The sequence below is a fragment of the Cyprinodon variegatus genome, unplaced genomic scaffold, assembly GCF_000732505.1.
Source record: "Cyprinodon variegatus isolate N-32 unplaced genomic scaffold, C_variegatus-1.0 Scaffold1462, whole genome shotgun sequence".
NCBI lineage: Eukaryota > Metazoa > Chordata > Actinopteri > Cyprinodontiformes > Cyprinodontidae > Cyprinodon > Cyprinodon variegatus.
In genome coordinates, this window is record NW_015151915.1 from 114,226 (window position 1) to 134,278 (window position 20,053).

Here is a 20,053-nt window from a genome sequence, read left to right on the forward strand (position 1 = left end):
TCCTCAACTCTGAATTGATCTGGCCAAAGTTTGGAAACTTGGGTTTTCGGTTTCACAAAGGCTGCTTGGAGTTAGCATGTCAATAACAAGTATGAAAAGCCATTTTCAGTAGAGCACCAATTTGACGGATCACCATGATGACAGACAACAGGAACAGGCCTGTCGCAAGAAGGTGAGAAAGCCCCCGGGCTGGCCTGTGGCCCCCGGCAATGGCTGACTTAGTTATAAACTGCATCTATTGACTAACAGTTTGAGCGCCAATGTTCCCTTTCAGCTGCATGCTCACGTTCCTGGCACACAACATAATCTACGCAGAGCGTAAAATAAAATCCAACATAAATTGTAAATCAATTAGACCCATACATATTTTTTTCTGTATCATATTCAATCCTTGTTTGATTCATTTAACGAACTGAAACCAACAACGAAAATACAAGAAACAATGGTCATTCCCGCCAGATTTCTTCACATAATATGGAGAAACGATGCATTCATTTTTCTAGCATTTCAGCCTGATGGATGTTCCAGCCGGTCCTAAAGATTATGTAATCACTATCAAATCAGTTTATAATAAAAATGAATACATTTAAGAGTTGCATTTCGATGAATGTTTAATGGAACGTTAGTGTCAAAGTAAAGCAATGTCCTCATTTAAAGACAGCTGCTGGGGCACAAATAAATAATCCCACAGGAAAAAGAATATGTGGCGGTCCAATTTATTTAGCAGTCTAGGTTTCAAGAACAATGAAACTCACCAGTTTGTAACAACAAGCACCTTAAGACGCACCTGTTCACCATGCATTCTCCAAGGGACTTGGGACTTTTTAAAATTAATTACACCATGAAGCAAAAACATAATCGGGAGTCATTCTCAGCATTCTCAGATATGGTGGCTGCAGCACTTAGATGGGAGGAGCCAAAGTGGTTAATTGTGCTACTGTGCATTTAAGGCATCCAGTGCTGATAGCTAAAAGATTTAGTTTAATGAATCCTATTAAAACGGCATCCAGAAAGCTTTTAAAGTGGCATATTTGGACAACAATTGTAGAATTGAGAAGGAAAGATCTGAAAAATAGATAACATTTAAGAAAAATATTCCTGTGACATTTCTTAAGATTTTTTATTTACGGATATTTATCATGAAATGCTTATGCTATTATATAATGTATCAAAGCAGAAATGCTAAAAAAAAAGTATAAAGGGTTAAATTAATTTATTGTATCGGAAACCTCAGCATACATTTCAGCATGCAAAATGTGAATCTTTTAACATGAATAAGAGTTTATGTCTGAAGGGTGTAACGACTCATTTGCTCTAGAGCAGGACCCTTGTTCTGGACAGAGTAAGAGTCTTGCATACTACACATCTCATGACCAACAAGTATTTCTGTTTATTTCATTTAAAGGTATTGTGGAGGATTTTTGTGAATTTTTGTAACGACCTGCCCTTTCCACCTTAAAGAAAAAAAAAAGTACCTGCACAACCCGAGATGGAACGTCTATAAAACGCGCGGGAGAGCGTGCACCAGCCCATTTCTCCTCATGCACGCTCTGTTTAAAAGTTGCTGTTTGCATCACTCATACAAGCTTACTTTCCAAAGAAAATTCACATTTGCCTATTTTACACCACTGAAACTAGACACTTATATTATAGAAAAAAAAACAAACAAATTGGAGAAAGAAAGTGTGCTACAGCTGCAAAGGAGAGGGAGACAGCATAGAAGAAGATTGCTGCTCCAGTTAATAAGTTTATAAGAAGTCACTATGGCAGGCCGTTTTTACATTTATTAAAAGAACTCTCCTCTGTTGTTCCATTTGTTGCTCACTAAAATAAGATTTTTTACAGGTTAAAATTTCATTACTTGGCGCAACTGCAATAACAGATTTTCTAAATTACATTTTTGCAGAAATTATTATATATCTAGAAATGTTTACACATTTAGTGCAGCCTTTTGACATTTATAAGCTTGACTGAATATGTATTTAAGATATCTGAAATACAGTTCTTCGTAGTCGAAATAACGTAAATGCTTACCATTAACAATAGGAATATGGAGATCTGAAATTAATTTCTAGACATCATGAGTGTTTATTCTAGATGTTTATTCTAGATGTGAAGAGCATCATTTTGTTTGACATAGCCATTTTGACAAGGAAAAAACTTAAACCAATAAATATCAATCACCTTGCAATGATAACTAGTTTAAGGATCAATTTATCTATTTAGGTGAAATCACATGGCAGCAGGTGAAGATTAAATAAATAAAAAAGTTGTTTCTAGCAGGTAAGACCTGTTCATCATCTCATGAGTTCCTTCTCATGTGGATCCTGTCTTCCATCACTCAGTAAATACTAAGTGGCTGTTTGCAGCCCCTTCGAATGTTATCATCCCATGAAATGGTCGTTATTAGCAGTTATCAGTCCCACAGAATGGCTTCAGGTTGTGCCAATAGGCTCAGTAGGTTATTATCACTAAACTAAGGTAATTAATTTTTTTTCCTGAGGAATTAATCTATTGATCAATTTATGTGTTGTCTGAAATAATTTCCTTAGTTTTTCAAATAAAATAAACCTCATATCATGTCAACTGAGTTGAAGAATCTTTTCCCAATAAATATAAAATTCTCTGTGAGTTAATGCTGATTATTTTTTTAATAAGATCCTCCTGAAAAGGGCATGCAGTGTTAGTTTTTATAGCCTAATGTGTCTAACGGACCCAGTGAATTATAATTTTTATTTTATTTTATGCAAAAAATATGCTAAAAATCTCCTGACTTAATCAGGAAATAAAACAATGTGATTGGCTGTAAGGAGTGCAGAGAAGACAGATGACACTGAGTTTAATGAAGAAAACCTGTTCCTGACCAGATTAGCTCTGGGGAGAATGTTACTATGGCAACGGAAGCAGACGTTGAGTAAACTCTCTTTGTGAAATGAAAAACTCAGTTGCACTGATTTGAGGTTTAAAAAGAGTTTTCATTGAACCTGCTTTGTGAACCGGACCCAGGTCTACAGGCAGGATCAGGGAGATTGTGTAACTGTAATGCCACCTTGTGGCAGAGAAGTTAACCTGCATTAGAGAAATCCAACATGTTCTTACTGAAATCTTGCCTTACAAATGTAGCATCAGTCAAAAATAACATAATAGTGAACCACTGCTCAGTTTGACTATAATACACCTGGTTCTCACCTGGGTGTTGAGGCACAGCAAACTCATGATAGAGTCGGCTGCTGGTGATGTTCTGGTTGGCGTCTGGCACTGAGTGGTATCCTACAAAACACAGAATATTTAATGGTTTCCATGTAATACCATCCGAGATCTCAATGTCATTTGTTTTGAGGTGTAAACAAAAAAGAAAAGTGCAACTGTCACAAAAACGTACCTTGGATCTAATAAGTACCCAATGCCCCCATCTTAAATGTGACTTACTAAAATAAATATATTTCTAAATACTAATCAGATTTAATATAGAACATTTTATGAACACAAACTAAACACAAAACTGTTCAGCATTACTGGGCCTTCATAAAATTATGTTAATCAAGTTCTCCCCACTGGCTGCAGTCTCCTCTCATCTCTCAATCGTCTAAACGACGATTGCCCAACATTCATCCACATTTAGAAGATGTTAAAAAAAAAAAATCTCAATAGAATTCTTTCTCAATTCAGGAAAGACTCACAACAAGTAGCAGCACCATCCAGGGGCAGAACATAAACAATCTCTATAATTTCCAACACTAAAATGATATTTTCTGTAGATCAATAGTTTTGACATCAAATGTGATATTTCACAGAGATCAGAAAGGGATTTACCATGCTGTTGCTGGTTCTGTGGCAGTGTGTGAAGCCGCTGTTGTCCAACATTGCTGGGCTCAGTCTGTTCTTCACTGTCAAAGTTAAATAAGATGCTCCTACCACCGTTCCCTGTGGCCACAGAGCTACCTGAGCCTCCAGGCACTGTAAAATAAAGGTGCAACAGTGCCTTTAAAAAGACAGAAACGCCTATTAATAACTGAGCAGAGGTCAGACTTTGTTCCTCGTTCTCTTACAATGTGAATTGTTGTTGGTCCCCGACTGCTGCTCTCCAGGAGAGTAGGCCATCATTCCTCCATTGCCATTCCCATTTGTGGATGGGACAGATGCTAACAGGCCTAGAAGAAAGAAGAAGAAGAAAGAAGAAGAAAGTTTAATTTGCTGAAATTCAGTCAAGGAAAAAGTAGTTTTAGTTCCAATATTTTACAGATCAGTACATAGATCCAATCTTTACCTTTTTAAAAATGATATAATTCAGACAGCTGCTGCAATGAATGACCCATTAAAGCAAAGACTTTGCTCATTCTGTAATATTTTACACTGTATGAATAATTAATAAGCAAAATGTATGTTAGTTAGAGGATTATCATCAATTAACACCTGTAGAGCTAAAGTCAATTAAAAATAATAGATTCAGACTTAAATATTTAACAACATAGAAGGAAGACTTTGGTTTTCATAGGAGACTAATTTTACACCATCATTAGGTAACTAGTAGTATGGAGAATTAAGTATATTACATAAGTAATGGATATTTCACTCTTTTACTTGTTGCTCCTTTTTATATTCAAGTAAGAATATGAACTAGCAAACTTTGAAAATAAAAATTTGATAATTATTTAAAAAAAACTGAATTAAAATTAAAAAAAAAATCAGAGCCCATATGTTTTAATAGGATGAGGAGGAGGTGTCATACTTTTCAGATAAAAGCAAAAGGACCTCAGGCTAATTTTTGAACACTGTATTGGGAGGGCTGGCTTGTTTTAAAGCTACAGCAGCTTGCCACCTTATATGTATCTGGTTAAGGACACCACCTCAGGAGAGTGTTGGCCTAGTGGGTTTAGAGCAGTGCGCTTTTGCTCTTAGAAGGTTGCAAGTACCCGGTTCCATCCCCACAGCCTCCACTCTGGGTCTCTGAACAACAACTTAGCAATATAGTTCAATTAGTAGGGAGTGGCGGCCTAGTGTTTAGTGCATAGAGCTTGGATTCCATGACAATGGACAAAATGTGTCGTGTGACAGGCTTTCTACCATAGCTGTACATAAATCCTTAAATGGCTCCATCACTGACTTAGCAATAAACTAATTGCTTGCAACAGATTTTGCTCTTATCATTCCTCACCTAGTCCTCTATATCGACTCAGCTGCTGGTAGATCTGCTTCATCCTTTCGATGTTGAGCCGGCTGGCCTCCGCGTGGTGCACCATGGGTTTTGGGTAATGGACTCCTATGATACACTTGGCTGCCGCCTGCACAGATTCTGGGGCGTTCCATGGGTCGTAGATGTACTTGGCGGGGAAACCTCGGAGGACAGGTAAGTATCGCCTGGAAGCACAGGAAAACATTAGAAGCTCTGGCTTTGGCCAACAGGAATTAAGAGAGGCATGTTTATGTAATCAGTGCATAAAACAAGTACATTAACTGCAAGATATTCTAATTAACAGAGCCAGTGTTTACATTTAATGTATGTAGCTTTAAAAATGTATGAATATAGTTTTTATACATAGCATACTATGTATAAAAGAAAATAATAAAATAAACACATTTATTTTTAAAATTTGCAGCCTATAATTGTGTTCTAATTAAGGAAATCAGGCTGCGCTTCATGATTAATTACAGTTTCTCTGGAAAATGGCTCCAACCAAATGAAAGGTGCAACCACAACACTGCATAGTATGTCTATGGTAGAAGATAGGTCGGAAGTAAATACTTTCTTTCTGTTCTGAAAGTCAATAGTGAACATTTCTGGCACTGCAGTGAGAAATAATGACAGTGCAAAGAGAACTAAGGCTTCAAACGTGATGGAAAACGACGGGCTGTGGTCCAGAACACATTTACACTAAGTCATTGTGACAACAGCCATGCCACTGGCAAACAAATGTAATCCTCCAAGAGATAAAAATCCAAAAAATCAACTTCTCACAACACCATTTCACTGAGCTGCCAGGAGTCGCTCAGTGTGACAAAGAGAAGCCACCTACCTACTGGACTTGGTCCAACCTTACCTATTCCCAGGAGGGGAGACTGACAGGACAGAAGGAGGGGGGGCGAGTGGAACTGTGGAAAGCAGCAGAGTGCTGAGAGGGGTGGGGACTGGTGTGGTCCGGCCCAGTGGGCCGACACGCACGCACATGAGGGACGACGCTCCGCTTGCTACGGAGATCGCACCATCACTCGAGAGAGAGAGAGAGAGACCACTGCCGATTGAGTAGAGGTTGCTAGGAGACGTCTACTGTAACACGCGGTTAGAAAGCAGAGAGCATTGACCCCCACCCACCCTCAGCCCTCCCCCCACCCCAACGAGAGCAGGTATATGTTGGAAAAATTCTGCCATCAAAAAAGAAAAAAAGGGAGGAAAAAAATTCTTCTATGTTGCTTTGTTCCAGCTGGAAATGGAGACAGACTCCCAAGTGTTGAAAGAGGCCAGTAGCAGCAAAGAAAGGAAAAAAAAGGGATGCTCAGCTATGTTTGAATATTGGTGAGAAATATTCATTTTAAAAACCCCTACGATCCCTATAGTTCTTCGTGGCATAGGAAAAAAATTCTAAGAGATGACAGAAGTTTTCCATCATACCTTACAGCTCCAGAACCCCACCCACATCCCCTCCCTCCAACCGTCATTCCCCACCCCCCATGGTCAGACAGTGGTGGACTGAGAAAAGAGCTCACACATGCTCCCGATCCCCCAGACTGTGGTGGTTAACTTTTAAGTGGTCAGTGGGCCTATAGCCCCCCTGCTGACTGTCCCCTCCCCACAGCCACAGCACCACACTCTGGGCTGGCCCACTAGGGAGCCCCCTCATTTCACCAAAAAGGACCACAACCCTTTTGCCGGGAAGATTCACGACCTGCCGGTAGTCCTGGAGGGGAGCAGCGGGTGGTGTTTTGGGAGGAGTCTAAACGCTGTGGTTGTTTTAGGAGTGCGCTTGCAGGGTAGCGCACTGATAAAAGAAGTGACATTAGTTGCTCTATGTTTATAATTATAGTCTCTAGTGCTAGGTTTAATCTACTTAACAAAAACTGAATATATTGCCCAAAAAATTGATTAGAGAAAGAGCAGAAAAATTATTAAAAGAAAAGTGGCCTAAACACCCAACCCTGGTGAACACCTTAAAATAATCCCATAAAGACAATTTAAAAAATATTTCAATATATTTTAGATTTTTTTTTATTCCACAATCTTATTTTTGCTGAAAGTAAATTTGAAGGAAACGTTAATTATTATTAATTCTATTTAAAATCTCTGCATTTAAGGACACCTTATAAAGGTGTAAAAAGTTTAAAAACAACAGAATAGATCAAATCTCTTCATAACCATCCAATTTGATGCAATGCAAGGATATCACATTGTTTGACAGGAATTTAATGGTTTGTTTTAGTTGAGTTTAAATGAATAGCATTTTGCTTGCTTTACCTTTTCCCCCTCAACAGTTAAGGGTAGTCTAACTGTATGCATTTATTTAGATAACCTGCAGTGGCACATATCATATGTTGTATATGTCTTTGTTTTAACATAAAGCCAGCCGCTGCTCCAGGCCCACCAGAACCAACAAGGCTGCATTCACATAAGCAGAGCACCACTGAACATTTCACAAAGGGCTGGATGAGGGGCTTTGCCCAGCGCCTGGACAAAAAACCGGTTCACGCCTCTCCTCACTACCCTCCAGGAAATGCTTCCTTGAGCTCCACCCAAGAAATGCAGGCAAGGCGTTTGCATTTCCCTACCAAGCGGTCAGAGTCCCTTTTGACGAAATGAGACGCTACCGAGTCACAAACCTGCCCAGAGGGTGCTGCTGGGGCGTGAGCAAGTATCGTCCCTCAGGGTTGCACAGGTAAAACGAGAACAAACGGCCACCGGTTTCTCAGCTGGATCTCCAACTTCTATCCAAGGCAGTCTAGAGCCAGAGGGCCCAGACTGCTCCTGGGTGGAAGTAGGGGGGCTGAAGAACGGCCAATCACCTTAAAAGCAATCAGCTACAATCTACACAGGGGAGAGGGACAGCTGAACTTTTCCCCCAATCCCCCCATTAAAAAAACAAAAAACAGATGGACCAAAACACAAACACAGAGCTACATCCAGAAGAAGAGAGGAAATTATCTATATCTCTGCAGTGAGTTATCTGCTAGTGACAGATAAACCTACTGATATGTGTGTGTGTATACACAATCACCAACATTTATAAATAACTGAAATTACACTGAGAACCTATGTTGTTAGAAAAGACAAGCCTGACATCCCAGAGACTACATACTGAAGTTGGAAGAGACGAAAAGATGAAATGATGGCAAAACATAAAAAAAATAAAAATAATGAAGTTTAAGGATTCTTATACTATCTCATCACTTACCCAGAGATTTGGAGGCCCCTCATTTGCCCCCTTCCCATCTCTCTCTTTGTATTTGGTATCTTTTTTGATTTAGTAAAACCTAAAATCCTGTGTGAACTTTATGTACAACTATGTTATTTTGTAGTCTTAAGAACCTAATTTTGTATTAATGCAGGATAAGGTTTTAATAATATTAAAACTTATGAAACACTGGCTACATTTTACATTAGCTGGTTGAAAACTAAATCCATAAATATAAAAATATTCCCTATTTTTCCTGCGTGAACTTTACATATGGGCATCGTATCAGAGTTAATGACTAGAGGTGGCTGATCATGTCTTAAGTCACCCGACAAAATCTCGTTTAGGGAGAGAGAGACGGACGGAGGGAGGAAGGGCAGCATCCATGTGGTTGGAATCAGTTGTTGGCACCAATGGGCGATGAGAGGAAAGGTACCCACCTGATGAAGTCCCCGTTGGGGTCGGTGCGTCGGCCGAAGCCCACGGGGCAGTAGCAGTGGAAAAACTGCTGAAAGAATGAACTACAGGACAGCCACATCCAGCTGCCCGCATTCACACTCCAGTCTGCATCCAGAAGTAGCTCCTCGAAAACCTGAAAAAGCAACAGGTATGCTCTACTCATGCTTTTATTGGAAATGTTTTTAACTTCCAAGAGCAGTTTTCCCCCTAATGGACAATGTTTGTTTCCGTTTTGGTTCTAATGGCTCTAATTAGATTTATTTGCAGATCAGCTTCTACAAGACAGGAGAAAGGTGGCTTGTCTCCTTCTGGTTGGAGAAAAGTTGCTTCATCAAGTGGAGGAGTTGAAGTATCTTGGGGTGCTGTTAACGAGTGAGGGCAGAATGGAGCGCGAGATCGATATAATGATCACTGCTGCTGTAATGCAGATCATGCACCAGTCTGTCATGGTGAAGAGAGAGCTGAGTGATAAGGCAAAGCTCTCAATTTACCGGTCGGTCTATGTTCCTAACCTAAGCTATGGTAATGAAATCAGGATAATGACTGAAAGACCGAGGTCCCGGATACAAGTGGCTTTCTCTGCAAGGTGCCTGGGCTCTCCCTTAGAGATAGGGTGAGGAGTTAGTTATTTAGGAGGGCCTCGGAGTAGAGCCACTTCTCCTCCACATCGAGAGGAGTCAACTGAGGAGGCTTGCACATGTTTATCGATTGCCCCTTATACGCCTCCCTCAGAAGGTGTTCCAAGTATGTCCCACTGGGAGGAGACCCAGGGGATGACCCAGGACACGCTAGAGGGACTATGTCTCTCGGTTGGCCTGGGAGCGCATCAGGCTTCCCCCAGTAGAGCTGGAGGGGGTGTTGCATAGAGGGAAGTCCCGGAGTCTCTACAGATACGAGAGACAACGAATACGAGGTGGCATCCTTATGTTACGGTGAAAACTTAAGAGTTTTTTGAATAAACGCTGATTCTCGTTTACAAACTGAACGCACCGTTAAACAATCATATGCCACCGTGAAGAGTAAGGAGTTGGAATTACCTCAGTCATGTAGGCATATCTTTTATATTTTAATAAGGAAAATGTAAACTCAGAGGCTCAGTTACTTTGGAAGCACAAAAAAATGTCTCAATGAAATAACAAAACTTTAGCAAAAAAGACACCAAGAAATGTATGTTTTCACTGCTCAGATGGAAAATTTCAAAAGAAAGACCAATTTAAATAGAACCAGAAAGCCTTTCTTCTGAATCAGGGATGTTCTTTCATTAGTGATGTCATTAAAAAGAAACCTGACTCATGCTTTCTCACCTTCATCCCTTCTTCCCAGCTGATCCACAGGTCCCCTCTGGTAAGGAAGCAAGCTACGGCATGCCGGGCAAGATGATGAATCCAGCCCTCCTGTCTCAGCTGCGTCATGATAGCGTCTATCCAGGGAAAGCCAGTCTTGGCTTCGGCCCACTTGGCGAGGGCCTCTGGATTCCTGTCCCAAGGAATGCGGACACAGATGGGGTTTCCTTCCATTTTGTCGAAGCGTGGGTTGTTGGTTGCTGCGGTGTAGAAGAACTCGCGCCATAGTAACTGGCCATACAGGGAGAGTGGAGGAGAGCTGTTCTTTTTTACCTAGAAGTTATTTGAACACAAAAATGTAGAAAAATAAACAAACATGCATTTTAAATAAGGTATTAGGTCTGTGAACTTTGCTCCATTTATTTCAGATTTTAAAATGCAGTATAAAACAAATTGATAAATTGCTAAAATCTTAAGATATTTAGAAAATTGTCTACTTGGCTGTTATCTATTCTGTTTCCTTGAGGATGTTTTTTGTCTGTGTGTGTCTATACTGAAATTTAAAGTAGTTCTTTCAAAGCTTTGCAAATATGGAAAATTCCGTTGTTACAGCTCATCTTGTAAGTCTGGGTACCCACCTTGCGGTAGAGGTCAGTAAGTTTGAAGTAGAAGAGTCGGCAGGAGAGGCAGCCGAAGCGCAGGTAGGGGCTGAGGCCTGTTGGGCTGGCCAGCAACGAGTTGGCATTCATCCGGGGACGCTCAAAGTTAGCCACCCATGCCTGAAGAAGAAAGAGACGACAAGAAGCCGTACAGGAGGAAAGAAAAAGGGAAAGATGGATTCAGACATGATGGAAATAATTTAAGTTAAAAAAATTTAAGTTGAACATCTGAGGAGGTAAAAACAGTAGAAACTGGCCTTTCATATTCGGTTTAATGTTGGAAACCATATCAAATATCTAACAAAAATTTTTCATCACTTTGATGAAGGAAAGCACATTACTACAAATCAAGGATAAAAAAAACCCTAACATGAGGATTTTATACTGACTTTTCTCTCCAGATGGCGCTCTATTCTTGTCAGAGCTTCAGTCTCTCCTCCCGGCCACACAGCTGAAGGGAGGCCCTCTGTATCAAAACCTGAAAAGACATTAAATAGATAAGAAAAAAGCCTTAGCTTCAACATTTTATATTTTTTATTTTTTTTTTAGGAAAATATTACTAGAAAATATTTCCATTTCACAGCTTGTTTTGGGGGGATATCTTGATAAATTTAGATCAGATTTATTTAAAAATCTATGGTTCTTAGGGGATTCTGGAAAACGTCATAAAACAGCTTTTTTAATTAATCTAAAAATTCTTGATTAAAATCAAAACTGATTATGGACTTTAAATAAACTGCTTCATGGGGAATTTGTACCAATCAATGAAAAAAAGGCTCTCCGTTTAGGAAATTCATCTTTCAGGTAATGGAATAAAAGTGAAAGAGTCCAGGTAGTAATAAAACCTTAATCATACTAAACACTTTTTTTCTTCTATTGACAACCTTATATGAATGGATTACAACATTTACTTTAAATAAAAAAAACAACTGTTTAAAGTAACGTCAAGGGTTGATCCCCAATTTCCCTTCTACTAAAAAAAGATGGTATAAATAAAGTATACATGTAAGTGTACAAACATAAGTGACATGGGTTTCTTTATGCAGCATGTTTTGAAGTTTAAACTATGCTGATGTGGCAAGACTCCCAAAACAGTTTTTCCTTAGAAGCAGAATCCGTCCAGAATCTGGGCAGTTTTTTCTTAGAAGTATTTGCAGACGGCCAGAATGACACCCTAAAGTCCCAAGAAGCAAAACGAGGTGCAGCTGTAGCTGGCAGATGGTGGGAGAAATGCCAGAACCTGAGAGGCGACAGATCTTGGCACTCCGATCGGAAAACATGACGCCTGGACCGAGTCGGGATAAGAAGGTTAAAGTGGCCTCTGATTAATTTATGGGATAAATAACAGCTTGCGTAGAACAAACTGGGGAAACCGGATATATATATTTTTACCGTTCAAAGGTTAAACACCTCATAGATCAGTGAGAGAGTGGCAGGTGTTAACTACAGATGGCTGCAGGATATCGAAATGCATGAATGGACCAACAGTCTGTGAATGGAAAACCAACATCTGAATGGTACCTTTAAGTAGCTGAACTGGAATAATCCGATAAGAAAGTCTTAGAGAAGGAAAAGCTTTAAATAGAGAAACTTACCTGACAGACAACATGAGCCTAACACTAAACATTAGATTAAGGAAATCATTTATGGTAATATTGCTCCCATTTTTTTTAAATTCTTTTGTGCAAAAGATACCTAAGAATACAGAAGGTGTACCTTTTCTGTAAACCTATTTTTCATGTCAAAAAACATAAAACCTAGTTTTAGTGATTTCAAACAGTAAATAATTAAAATGTGGCCCAATCATCAGCTCCTATAATGGTTCTAGATCAGATCAGCACTGAGGTTTTCCTGTTACATCTAAAAATCATGTAGTTGGTTTGCTTTCTCACCCAGTTCCTCCAGGGATGGGACGCCATACTTTTCCCCGTGGTCCTCAGTGATGGGGGTGATGCAGCCGCCCATTAAGGTGTCTGACAGCGTCTCCACGGGCATCTCAGGTGGGTCAAGGCGACTTATCAGGGTCTGGAACCGCTTATAGGTAAGGGGAGGCTGTCCACCGTTCAGCTCGATGATCCTTTAGACACAGAAAAATAAATACACATGAATACAAAGTAGCAAATCCCTCATTCAGAAGAAATTTTTTTTTTCCATAAAACTAATTTCACCATTAGATTTTTTCAGGACAGAAACTAGAAAGATCAACGTTTAAGGGGGCATATTAAAATAAAAAAAATATATATTTTTTAATATGCCCCCTTTTAAAACACTGTATACTTCTAGTGCACTTCAAGATTTTTACCATTTGTTTGGGGGTACACTATTACACCTTTTTTCCACTCCCGATCATAATCTTGAATTTGGATATCTGCAGATCCCGATACTTTTCCGATACCTCCACTATTTGCTTAACGTTCATCATCATTATGCTTGATTTCTTTAAATGACCCTTATAAACTCCTCTCTACAGGCACGTATGACAAGTAGGAATATACACGTATATTTACTTGAAGGCAACTCAAGATATAAGTGTGGAAAAGGAAGTCAAACACAGAACATTGTGGTAATAGCACAATATCCTCAAAACAGATATGCAACTGTAAAAGTGTGTTCAGACCAAACGCGAAATCTTTGAAAATTTCACCAGTTTCGTCCGCTTCAGCCAGCAAAAACATTTCGCATGGCGGGCAAAAGACTCCTACATCATGCAATCTGCTGGTCTTGGTTTCACCTCATCATGGTGGACATGGATTTACAAAGCAACTGGCAGTGTTTATCACTTTGCAAAGCTGAACACAGCTGTCGATGTTCCTGGGTTCACCAGAGGCGGAACCAATATGGGAATACCACCACAGATCACTATGTGGTTCCAATATATGTACTTTTTTTTAATAAGCATCTCTCATATGTTCTCAATATCTTACTTATCCAGGTCGTAGAGCGTGTGCGATATCTTGACGATGACCTCCACGCCTGCCTCCATGGCCAATTTCTTGATGGCGGCGTCTCGCTCCTTCCCAAACGGCTCTGAGTCATATTCAAAGGTCAGTCGAGAGATCTTCCACTCCTGAGTAAGGCAAATTGTAAAAAAAATACAATTTTTAACCAATATTTTTTCTAGAAAATTGCGTCGACATGTTTGAGGTAAAGTTTTGTTGGAGGTTAAGAAGGCGGGCAGTTTGCCTCTGTGCTGACCTTAAAGAGGCGAGGGAACACATTTGCTGGTTGGCCCCTGATGACAAAAAGACGGGAATTGAGCTTTCGGAGACTTGCATCCAGGTCCTCCAAACACTGGAGCAAAAACCTGCAGATGGGATAGAAAAAAAAGGTCAAAATGGGATGAAAAACAGAAGTGAGAAATAATGGTAAATAATTGAAAGTGTAATCAAAGTTGCTTGAAAAAAATACTTCAGCATGAACAATTTTCATTTATTGCTTTCCAATTTGGTATTTATCAAAAAAAAGTGAAATAAGCCTTTTAGCTCTTCTTTCATTATTATTTTTATGGATTTGCTCTTTCCATTTGGACATATTGCAAAATTTCCATTTCCATTTTTATGGTGGTGGTTGAGCTGAATTTTAAATGTACAACAAACGTACAAAAATGATTGAAAGCAGAAACCACAGATGTAACTGAAGCCTTTTCAGTCCAACATTTGTAATATTTTACACTGACAAAGCAGTTTTATTATAGTTTGTGTTTAAATTCTACAGTTTTATAGCACAACTTTCGACTAAGTGTGAGAGAAATTGTTTTTTCAACTATATAATTGACCGTAAGTCCACTCCCTATTTGTTTATATTATATTTTGACTGTCAATAGTTAAAATCTGCCATCACATTTCAAAAGGAAGCTAAATCAAATAGCTTTCCATCATTTCAGTTGCTGTTTTACTTATTTCTTTCAATCCTGTGCCGCCTTTGCACATCAAGTGAGTATATTTACAGTTTGCTAAACCAGCAAACTCTGAGACATTTGGATGTAAAAAGGTCACTAAACCTAAAGGAAGAACCTGCTTTGGGTCTCTGCCATGAAACAACCCTGCAAGAAAATAAACATGATCAATTTGCCATATCTTTGCAGCACTTAATTGTAATGTAATATAACTTTCAGTTACCATTCACCCTCAACAAACAGGGATTTATTTTTCCAAGTCCAGCTTTCATGTTAGAGTAAACTTGGCCGTAATGTTGTACCAGTTTGCTTTACAAGAAAAGAAAATTGTCCATCTTTGATGAAAAAATTAAAAGGGTCCTTTTCTTTGGTCTCATCATACCTTTCTATATATTTCAAGAGTTTGTTGGGTGCAGTTTGGAGGAGTTGATTAAAGGGACTCGTTTTTACAGATGTTAGTATTTAAAAATGAGACATGAGGTGTTAAAATGAATATTTGCACTCTCCACAAAATAAACATAATCAAAAGGCACATGTGTGTCATATTTGTATCTCAGAGCATTCAAAGTCTTGGCTGAGAGTTTCCAGTGTGCAACATGACATAAAAACAGCAAAGTCTGAGCTATTCCAGCTCAGAGTTGCTGCCTGAAGGCTGATCATGATGCACGCTTCAACTGGTCACCAACTACAGCTTTTGGTCAAAAACTATGTGTGAAAGCTTACTGATGCTCCAAAATGTCATATAGCAGCACCTTGAACTGAGCTGACCTGCTGGTCTCTGAGGAGGAATGACGACTATCAGCTGGAGCTGAGAGAGGAAACATGAGCCTCAGTTTTAATGCCAGACAGATGCAAAAGTGATTATCTGTTCGTTCTCTGCGCACCAGAAATAATGTCATGTTTTTCTGTGAACCTGCGCTATTGAAGCTTTCTATAGTCAAAGAAAACTGAGCCAAATTATGCAAACTAGACAGATTCTTCGGGTAAGAAGAATGTTTTTAAGTGGCACATGCAATGTAATTTAGGAGTTTGGGTACAGAATGAGGAAGAATTTGTGGTTTGCCTTCCTTTTAGACAAAAGAATTACAGGTCTGAATCTCTGTTGAAACTTTTCTATGCAACGTTTGACTGTTTTATCTGAACACAGAAAATAATGCTGTGGAACTATATTTTTTTCCTGATAACAAAGTTCTTTTATGTTGCTTAACAGTACAGCATTCATAAAAAGCAATTTTCATTTAAGAGGGAAAAATGTTACCAAATGTAAAAAAAAACAAATAAAAAGAAAAATTAATGAATACTTCATATTTCCCAAAGCATACTAGAATTTTACATCTGTTTTATTATTTTCAACTATGTTCAGCACTTAGCTGATAACTGTTTTAAAGCAGTCTACAAAGTTGATGAACTTAAAAAAAAAAACTAAGTTGCACTTTTCTAAAATATAGCAAAGCTTAAAGTCATTTATTTTTTTCTAATGCCAAGCACGAAAAATCTCATGCAATTTTATGTTATAATAAAACAAAATGTATCCCTTCTTGCTGTTCCTGATATTTGTGTTATTCATTTAAAAAATAAAAAAGTAGGGATATAAAATATCTAGCACTGAATTCTGTCATTTATAGTTTAAGATTGATTCATGTTTGCGACCATTTCTGTGAGCTTTATCATCTACAAATATAGCGTGTATGAAAATGTGGNGCATAATATCTAACCACATATTACATATAAGCAGTCCTTTCATTTTAAGATTGATAACTTTAAGATTAAGATTTATGACAAAACTGGATTAAGTACTAAAGTGCTGCTACTAGAAAACTTATGCTTTTAAATGACTCTAATGTGTTGATTCATATGCAATAAAAGAAGTGATCTCATGTGTTATAAAGAAGCTGCAGGCTGCAGTTAATATGTTAAAGATCTTTATGTAAATACATTTTAAAAATCATTTACGAGTTACAGAAACCCTGAATACTTATTATAAGTTGCCTTTGATGATTTATACTACATAATAAGAAAGGTTTTATTAATTTATTTTAGTTAGGGTATAGTTCACTAAATGATGATCCAGTAATCTGAATGGAAAAAAATAAAACAATGTGTTTAAACTGAATAAAACCAATCAAAAAGTTGAACATCTCTGGGATTTGATAGAATCTTCAATACTCCAATAAGTTATTTATTGGAAAAGGTTGTATGCTGACTATGGAGTAATTGATTGTAAAGTAATTTCATTGACTGCTTTAGAAGCAGAGAGCTGCCTATAACACTGTACAGGAGGGAGTGGAGCATCATATCTGTCCAGAAAAACAACATCACTACTGGTTGAACATTAGATTGGCGTTTCCATCCTGCAATGACGCACAGTGTTGGGGTCATGGTCACTGGAATACAAGGAAAAGGGATTTTTTGTAAGTGTAAATGTCTGTGCAGCCTAATTACCTGTATTTTACTCTGTGGAAGTACTTTGTGTGCTATACTTTACATTAATCATATTAAATTATATCAAATGCAGTTCAAGTAAAAGAAAAAAATAAACAAAAAAAGCCTTATAATTTTTATTTAAACTGGTCCTCCTCTAAAGCATTTCTGCTTCCATTAACCTCTATTCCTATATGTATTATATCAGGTTTAACAGTTTAACATCAGTAGCCTAATTTGGATGTTTAATCATTCTAAACGTGCAGGGTTATATACAGAACATAACAGCAACCACATGGTGCTCAGCTAACTTCTGTTGCCTTCTGTCTAACTCGTAGCTTAATCACTGGACCTGAGCAGACTCTGCTTACAGCTAAAGCTCCATTTGTTCCAAATCCTAATGCAGACAGAGCTGAGAGACAAAGTAGTGCACACCATGACGGCACGTGCCTGCCTCTTAATGAGCTAAAAGCAGGTAGCTGTCAGACAGAACCTCTGCAAAGATTAGTAATGGGAACAGTTCAGACTTTGATCATAGGATTCAAATATAAGGATTTAAGTAAAGAGTCAACCCTGATAAAACTGTTGGGTAGTTAACTAGATTTAAGCCTTGTAAGGGAGAACCAGAAGCGATGTGATGATTTTAAACCCTGATTGAATGGGAAAGAACATGAAAGCACTAAAACCTTCAGTAACATTTAAAAACAGAGGAGTACAACAATTTAGACCAGTAAGGCATACAGCACGGTAAAAACCAATGGGGTCAGAGTCAATAATTCCTGCTAGAGTTTAAAGCCGGTGTGTAAAAAAGCCTCCTTAGAAAACTGATGGTGAAGATGTGCAATCTGGAGGCTCCATAAAGAAGCCAGCAATTTTTCTTTATGGAAAAAGATGTTCTTTTTTTCTGGAAAAAGGAGCCGAATGGCAGTAAGAATGAAGAAAAAAAAAAAAAAAAAAGGAAAAGTCCAACAACAGAGCCCTGTGATGCCCTTTTGGATAGATTGGCAGTCCCACCTCATAAAGTAAAACTCACATTTAATTCTAGATCTTCAACATTTTCAGACATTTTTCTTATCAAAGCATTCCTGATTTTTTTTTTTTATATAACTGGTAAACATTTTTAATTTTTGCCTACTCACAATTTGTGCTGGTGGGTTAAAGCTAGGTGGCTGATCAAAAAGCCTAAGAAGCAGAGAAACAGCAGCATAACACCAAAAAGTGGAGCAGGAGAATTCTTAGAAAAAACTCAAACAGGACCTGAAATTGTGATTAGGAGTGCATGATTGGTAGATGTTGCATAAATACCCCTTTTGAACAGTGTTCACAGGTTTAATTAGGCCTTTAGGAGCATATAAGCAAGCTTCCTTTTATAAAGGTCTTTTGAATGTCTGTGATTTGTTTTGCTCCGCCCCTGTCTTACAGCAGTCCTTATACAACTGCTCTGGCCTACATCTGTCGGAGCGGACACATACAGCTTCGACTGCAGCATAACAATCCCTAAGCCTAGTAACCTCATTACTGAATGTGCACGCACGTATACACACACGTGAAAAATGAATCGCTCTCTCACTGAAGCATAACTCGGCCTTTCAGAGGGAGCCGACTGGAAAAGGACAAAAACATTTTTGAAATCTCTGAAATTGAAACAAAAAGCAATGACAAACTTTTTAGAAAATTAGACAATTTTTCAGAATCTACGAGACAAACTACAGCCTAGGATTGTTTTTATGGCACTAACGGCTCTTTTTTTTTTTTTCATACAGTGAGCTTACAGGGAGCGGGGGGAGAGACATGCGGCAAAAGACCACTTTTTCGGATTCGAACCCGGGTCGGCCACGTCGAGGTCTTATATCTCGGCACATGGGTTGCGCGCATCAATCACTGCCTTTAATTTTAACCTATGATTATATCAGTGTATTTGAACAGACATGAAATCCTAAAAAAGCTGCAAAATATGTTTAATCAAACTCTTTCAAGACAGCTAACTTTTCCTGCTTTGTATTTAATTAAAAGCATGTTTATGTTTCGTAGAGGCTAAAGGTTTTCACATAATTTCTGTATTCATCAAAGTCACCAGTGAACCGCCTTATGCTACGTTCACATCGGACGCAGCAGGCGCAGCAGAAGCAGGGAGTTTACATGCAAAGTCAATGGTTGACACGCGTCAAGGCGCAGCAAAATGTCCCGCGGCGCATTTTGAGCAGCAGGCGCAGAGCGTCTGAGCAGCTGAAGCAGCGCGTCGGGAGCATTTACGCATCTGACGCGCACGACGCGCCGCAAACGCTCTGCTGCTCGAGATGGAAAACTTGAACTTTTGCTGCTCGACGCGCCGCATCAACCAATCAGAGAAGCTGATCTGGGAGCTGGCAGGGAGACAGACACATCGCTGATGACACAGATCACTGTGATCACTCCTCTGAAACAGTTTATTAACGCCTAAATTAACTTAAAATGCTGAAACCTGCCGACAGAATATGTTCACTTTTATTATCCTGGTGCCTGCAGTTTGGATTATATACATGAAAACCACCTACCAGCCACCGCGGCGAACCGCGAGGAGGCGACCCGGCCAGAGGCTGCTGTTAAATGGGATTCCTACTGACAGTGCACCGCCGGTATGCCGGGGTCTGAGCGGCATACCGGCGGTGCACGGTCAGTAGGAATCCCATTTAACAGCAGCCTCTGGCCGGGTCGCCTCCTCGCGGTTCGCCGCAGCGGCTGGTAGGTGGTTTTCATGTGCATAATCCAAACTGCAGGCACCAGGATAATAAAAGTGAACATATTCTGTCGGCAGGTTTCAGCATTTTAAGTTAATTTAGGCGTTAATAAACTGTTTCAGAGGAGTGATCACAGCATTCTGTATCATCAGCAATGTGTCTGTCTCCCTGCCAGCTCCCAGATCAGCTTCTGTGATTGGTTGATGCGGCGCGTCGAGCAGCAAAAGTTCAATTTTTC

At 39.1% G+C, this 20,053-nt stretch overlaps 1 protein-coding gene across 1 annotated transcript in view; it reads right to left on the reverse strand.

The window, feature by feature from the left end:
* The window catches only part of LOC107103492 (cryptochrome-1-like), a 38,435-nt gene that overhangs the window by 9,503 nt on the left and 8,879 nt on the right, over positions 1–20,053 (reverse strand). Inside the window, exons 3-13 of the mRNA XM_015403215.1 lie at positions 13,978–14,086; positions 13,707–13,849; positions 12,675–12,859; positions 11,172–11,260; positions 10,762–10,902; positions 10,145–10,456; positions 8,822–8,973; positions 5,156–5,358; positions 4,050–4,151; positions 3,814–3,957; positions 3,190–3,270 (exon numbers count right to left, since the gene is read on the reverse strand). Of these exons, the coding sequence (XP_015258701.1) occupies positions 3,190–3,270; positions 3,814–3,957; positions 4,050–4,151; positions 5,156–5,358; positions 8,822–8,973; positions 10,145–10,456; positions 10,762–10,902; positions 11,172–11,260; positions 12,675–12,859; positions 13,707–13,849; positions 13,978–14,086 (1,661 nt within the window). The remainder of the gene's footprint in view (positions 1–3,189; positions 3,271–3,813; positions 3,958–4,049; positions 4,152–5,155; positions 5,359–8,821; positions 8,974–10,144; positions 10,457–10,761; positions 10,903–11,171; positions 11,261–12,674; positions 12,860–13,706; positions 13,850–13,977; positions 14,087–20,053) is intronic.